General features: G+C 36.3%; 1 protein-coding gene across 1 annotated transcript; it reads right to left on the bottom strand.

Annotated features, from left to right (window-relative positions):
- Window positions 1-4112: 4112 nt before the first annotated feature.
- On the bottom strand, window positions 4113-5265 carry LOC131654893 (uncharacterized). Its single transcript, XM_058924816.1, has one exon. The coding sequence runs from the start codon at window positions 4944-4946 to the stop codon at window positions 4395-4397; it is 552 nt and encodes a 183-aa protein (XP_058780799.1). The 5' UTR covers window positions 4947-5265; the 3' UTR covers window positions 4113-4394.
- Between the last annotated feature and the right edge of the window lie 1368 nt (window positions 5266-6633).

Here is a 6633-nt window from a genome sequence, read left to right as displayed (position 1 = left end):
AATTAATTAAATAATTATAATACATATTGTTAATTTTAAATTATATTATAGTCTTCCTAATATTTTATATTTTCTTACATAGAAACGCAGAAGACCTTCATGGACAAACTATCGACAAACTAAGCATTAGAGAAGAAGTTATTTGTTCTACCCATGAGAGAAGGAGAGAGAAAGAAGATGCAAAATTTTGAAATTTGTCATGGAGTTTTCAATCTTAATTACAATTTTGTGTCAATTTTAACATGTGCATGGCAAAGTTTCAAAATAAGAATATTTTTTTAAATAACCATATATTGAAAAAAATTATGCAAATAACTATATTTCGGAGAAAATTACACAAATAACCAGGTTTCAGAAACTTTTTACATCAAGGCGTCATTTGAGATGGCTTGTTCACTTTTATTTAGCCCATGGCGCCATCTGACATGGCACATTCAGTACTACCAAGTCATGTCATATGGCGCCTCCATTCATTTTTTAGGAAGAAGAGTCATCTCATATGGCTCCTCATTGTATATGTGTTTTCTATAAATAATACCTCCCTTTCTCCACCATTTTTCACACTTTCTCACTAGATCATCTCATTTACTCCCAAATTTAATCAGCATGGCTTCTGAGATTTTCACATGAGATGGGTATTATTTTTTCGGCTGTCAAACCGCCGACTAAAATAAAATTTTAGAACATCCATTTCATGGAGCGCCTTAAGAGAGAGTTGAAACACTGATTAGACGAGGACATCCCAACGGGAGAAAAAATTAGAAGAATCCAGAGAAGAAGAACCGACACCTCACTTGCAACTGGAACGTCTCGCACTTGGTTGGAGGAAGTTAAAAGAGACAGAGACGTAATGATGATGATGCACGGTTCTGATGACATTGTTTTGGTGCTTGTAATTTCTTAGATATTTTTTTCGTGTTGTTGACGTTTTTTTATCTGTTATTGTGTTGTTTGTAAGTAGTTATGTCATTTTATTTTTAACAATCGTATGTGTTGTAACAAATGTTCTTAATGAAAAAAAATCATGTTTAGATCTTACAAGAAGTGTGCATACAAATTTCAATTCGTTGAACCATTAGCACGAGTGGGACAATTTTTTTTATTGTGTCTGACTTGATGACATAAACCACACTTTCTTTCTAGCTTGTAAAGCTCGTCCATTTCAGTTGTGATACGCTTGCTTTTAGAACGACCTTTTTTATTTCTCCGCATTTCGTCGTTGTGCCAAACAATTTCCCCCTTGTACGCAGGCCAATAATCCTCTTTTGCTACCACTGCAAAGCCATTGCTGTATACGTGGAGCAAGGTCTCGGACTTGTAAATGGGAGACAGAAGTGCTAATGCATCTAAGTGAGAATGGGCACATGCTGCAATGACATGGGAGCAAGGCATACGAAATGTTTGAAACTTTCTGCAATCGCACCAATGTTCTTCTACTATAACCCTATACTCTTGCCTTGGTAGCCCTTCGTTGTGGTCGATTGTCTCTTTGACCATGAAATTCTGGTTATGTCCGTCAAACCTTGTAACCATATGTGTGTTGGCCTTCGCACCTTCTTCCTTGATAAATCTTGTGCAATATTCACTCCACAACTGTCCAGCTCGTAACACCGCGTCCCACCTTTCACCTCTTTGTGCAAACAACGAAGTCATCCTAAAATATGTTGATTTTACCAAAGCAGTTACAGGGAGGTTTCGTATGCCTTTGAAGACACCGTTTATTGATTCAACAAGATTTATTGTCATGTGTCTTCATAGTTGTCCATTGTCGTATGACCTAGTCCATTTCTCCACTAGAATATTATCAATCCAACTACCTGCATCTAGGTTTGACAATCTGATCTCTCTGCGATAATGTTTGAAAGATAGTTGAGTTAATGCATACCCTGTGTTCATAACCAATTTGCGAAGAGCTCTCTGTCTTTAATCTCTCGCGTGAAATTTTATACAATATGTCTGATGCAGAAGACATGCGTAGAAGGGGGTCATGCCAACCATTAGTCGGGTTATTGTATGCACTGACAATAGAAGCATGTCTATCAGAGGTCAAACAGAGATTTGGTTGCGGAGCCACATGTGTTCTAAGATTTTTAAGAAAGAAACTCCAACCCTCATCGGTCTCTCCCTCGACTAGAGCGAATGCAATTGGGAAGACGTTATTATTGTCGTCTTGTGCGACTGCCATCAGTAGGGTGCCTTTGTATTTCCCGTACAACCATGTTCCATCTATTTGAATAATAGGTTTGCATAACGCAAACCCTCTGATGCATGGTTGGAATGCCCAGAATAGACGATGGAATATTCCATTTCCACAATTGATATGAGGTTCATACTTGCACTGTTAGAAAGATGGAGATCTGAAACACACATGTCTCATCTCCCCATTGGTGAATGTACCGTCACCTTAGAAGATGTTGAACGCATTGATTTTAAGGGGCCCTCGACCCAACCACAACAAGAATATCCTAGAGTGCACCAACGAACTAGGCGATCTCGCAATAGTCGTTTTTAAAATCCAAAAGACTATTAAATTCTATGTAACTTTATTTCTATGATGTAATCGTTTTATATTAATGAAAATCGTTATCTCATTTCTATATTGTCATTTATTAAAAAAAAAACTAAAAAAAATGCACTGAGGCGCCATCTGAAATGGCTTAGTGCAGAACAGATGCACGTAGGAGCCATCTCACATGGCGCCTACCTATAATTGCTACAAAGGTGGCGCCATCTCACATGGCTGATACACTTAAGTCATTTCTAAAACCTGATTATTTACGTAATTTTATCTGAAACGTGGTTATTTGCGTAATTTTTTTTAATACAGTTATTTAAAAAAAAATCTCAAAATAATGTCAACAATTTTCTTTATAATTAGATAATTTTTTTTAATAGATCATGTCTTTCTAATTAAACAAAAGATCTGGTGTTGGTGTGAGGTTTTTTAGTTAATGGATTTTATGTTAATCATTCATGGATGTGCATATAGGGAGAAAAAGTAATAGTTCAAATGAGAGAGCAAAAACAAAAATTGTGTAGCATCCACTAATAAGATTGTGTAAACTTATTTTAATCTAAATATCTAATAGTCTAATTAAATGGTACTTGACGATGACGAGAAACTTAAACATTCTCTCACCTTAAAAACCACACTTTAAAATTAGGGGTGGCAAAATGGGCCGCCTGCCCCGCCCGCAGCCAGCTCTGCCTTATGCCGGCCAAAAAACGAGCGGGACGGGCATGTTCGCCAAGTAAAATGGCCATAAAAGTCATGCCCGCTCCGCCAAGATGGCGGATTGGCGGGCTTACCCGCCTATTTTTATTTATATTTTTTTAATAGATTAATAGGCTTTTTTTACCTTTTAATTAAACTTATCACTTATTTTTTAAAATAATTTTTTTATGAAAGCAACTTTTTAACAAATTTACCTAAAAAAGTATTACATATTTATAAATAAATGTATAAAATAAACCATCAAGAATTGCATTTATTAGAATTAACTAAAAAAAAGTGAGAGTTTTGGAGGAGGGGCGAGGTTTAGCAGGCGACGGGCTTTGGCGGGGCGTGTATGGCGGGGGGCAGGTTTTGGCAGACGACGGGCTTTGGCGGGCGTGTATGGCGGGCAGCAGGTTTTGGCGGGACGGACTTTAGCGAGCGGCGGGCCTAAAATCCTAACCCAACCCGCCATTTTTTGGCGGGTGCACGGACCGGTCCGGCTGACCACGGTCCGTTTTGCCACCTCTAGTTAAAATGTAGCACAAATATTGGTGGAGTTAAATATAAATGACTTATTTACAATTATTTTTAAAACAAAAGTAAATGAAATTGTTTAGTAATTGAAATTGCTTAAAATTATTTAGAGATTAGGCAATTTAAGTCCACAAAATATAATACAAGTAATTGAAATTTGTTCTTCCATCGGAGATGCGAAACAACAATATTTTAAAGCCATTTCTTACTAAATCTTTCCATTCGAAATATTTTAATTCGTTTTCATTTGCAATATCTTAGCATCATTTTTATAAAATGAGAAATTACACATAGTTACTACTGTATTTATGAAATTAAAATTTACTCTTATAAAATAAAAAGAAATTACACATAGTTCTACTGCTTAAGGAATTAAAGTTTATTACTCCATAAAATAAGAAGAAAAATTACACATAGTTCTAGTTCAACTACATATGGATCTAGTGATGGTGCATAATCAACAAGCACACATCATTCTTGTGCACCCCTAATTTAAAAACAACATAGGCGGTGGTCACATAGATTCAAGCTACAATAACAAACAAAAAGACAAAAACAAATACAAAACAAAATCAGCAAAATTACCTTCGCTGATTATTTTATTTACATAATAATAACATGTCACGAAAAGAAGCGAACACCTTCACCGGAGACGTAGAAGACGCCGGAGATTATTTGTTGCTCCGTCGTCAACAAAACCACCCGCTGCCACAGCAGCTTCTGTGTTGCAGCCGAGTTTCGATCTCATAAAAAACTTCGGCAACGGCAAGCTACTTGGTGGTGGAGCTAGACTGAAAACGGACTCTGAAAAAACGTCCATGTTTCCAACTCCAATAACAACAGGTAGATTTTTAGGTAGATCTTTCGGGTCAGGTCCCCATGGATTAACCATAAGAATCTCCGGTACAGTTCCCGATCTCTTCTTTGATTGTTCTTTCTTTTTTGGTTTCGATTTCTTCGGTGACGGAGACAAGGTTTGCGCGTTAAGGCTTCGTGGAAGCAAAGGTTTGTGATGAAGAATGGTAGAAACATGTGGAAGAGGTAACAGCGGTGGTTGCTGTTGTTGCTGTTGAGGAAGATTCAAAAGACCTGCATAGGTGTTAGAAATGAAATTACTATTGCCACCACCTCGTTTGTTTTTCTTTGGAGTTTTGATTTTCATTTGCTTATTTGTTGTAGCAATGGATTGTTCCATTGAGAATGAAATTGAAAGAAAAAAAAAAAAGCAAAATTAAAACAGGCTATTGGCGGTGGTGATCTTTAAAAAATAAACAGATCAGTGGCCTGGAAATTGGTTTATATAAATATTAGTTAGATAGAAGAAAAATAAAACATATACATAAAAACTATGATAAGAAAATATAAGTATAATAGTTAGATATGAAATTAGAAAAGAAAAGAAAAGTTGGTATGATAAGAATTAGATGAGAGGGGAAGAAAAGTTAGAAGTTAGAACGTGAAGATTATGGTGGAAGGGACCCTGCTTTTTAAAGAGAAGGAAGGGTATTCCTTTATTTTCAAGCATGCTACTGTCGAACACCTTTTAATATAATCACGAGGTAGTAGATACTCTCTAGGGGTTTACCGACAACCGGTTTGGTCGGTTACCTTTCTTGTGGAGTTCAATAGTTGAACAACCGCCATATTGATGAGAGCCGTTGGATTTGGTTTATTAAAATAGCCGTTGAGGAGAAAATGACCGTTGATGGATTCATTGAGTTTCTTGAAAATGTGTGTGAGTCAGAAGAGTTGGCGGAAATCGTAGCCAAACACGTCGTTGTTGAAGTGGGGTCCATGTTTTAATTTTTGGTTTATTGCCGCGTGACCTCATGTGCAGGGAATAACTTAGGGCTTCCCATTTTTTTCCCACCAATGGCTTTCAAGACTGTTGATGTTGGAAGATTCTGCGTTTTGTATGGACCAATGAGATGAGTCAGCTTATAGGTTAAGTTTTACTACTAGGTTGGGTTTGTTCATAGACGTGAATTGCATAAGTTTTGTTTGAACAGAGCAATTCTTGCATGGACACGACCCTAAATCCACATTCTTAGGCACAACCAATAAGAAAGAGTCTTTTTTAAATTTATTTTAATTTTAATTTTGGTTTTAATTGGATTCATGGGGTGGTTGAGATTATGAAGGAGAGAGAAAAATCAGTATTTATTTTTTTAATTAATTAAAATTCTGTGATTGGTTGTGTGTAAAACAATTTCTTAGGTATGTGTCCACCTAAGAATTTTCCGTTTGAACATGGGAAAAGTAAGGGAAAACAAGGTTGAGTAAAACAAAATTCGAAATGCAACAGGACAACTTCTTTATCCATCACAAAAAGATGGATAATATACCATGGGCTAATTATATATATGATTTAACTTTTACATATTTATTAGTATTTATTAAATAGTATATTTATTTGTTTTTAAGACATTTTACATTAAGGCTAACCTTATCTAACTTTTTGAGTTTGGTGAATAAGAACTCACCTTTTTATTTCTCTTAAACAGCGTTTTAGGTACACATGACATAACAATAACGACACTTATCACGTATAGTGAGAGTATTTACATAAAAGAATTAAGTCATTAGTAAAAAAATCTATATGTAATTTTTAATTTTTAAGAGTATTAGTTTTGTCACCCTAAAATGAATAAGATTAATTAAGTTAATATTCATGCATGTGAATAAAGGTGGCAAAATGGGCCGTGGCCCGCCGGGTCGACCCTCGCACCCGTCAAAAAATGGCGGGTTGGGTTGGGATTTTAGGTCCGCCGCTCGTTAAAGTCTGCCACGCCAAAACCCGCCGCCCACCATAGCCCGTCCCGTCAATGTCCGCCGTCCGCCAAAGCCTGTCTCTCCTCTAAAATTCTTTTTTTTTTAGTTAA

Source organism: Vicia villosa, linkage group LG3 (assembly GCF_029867415.1).
Source record: "Vicia villosa cultivar HV-30 ecotype Madison, WI linkage group LG3, Vvil1.0, whole genome shotgun sequence".
Classification (NCBI taxonomy): Eukaryota; Viridiplantae; Streptophyta; class Magnoliopsida; order Fabales; family Fabaceae; genus Vicia; species Vicia villosa.
Note: the sequence above shows the minus strand (reverse complement) of the source record. Positions and strands in the feature narration are given on the sequence as shown.

Coding starts and splice junctions, on each gene's coding strand:
- LOC131654893 (XM_058924816.1), bottom strand. CDS start 4,946: ATGGAACAATCCATTGCTACAACAAATAAGCAAATGAAAATCAAAACT.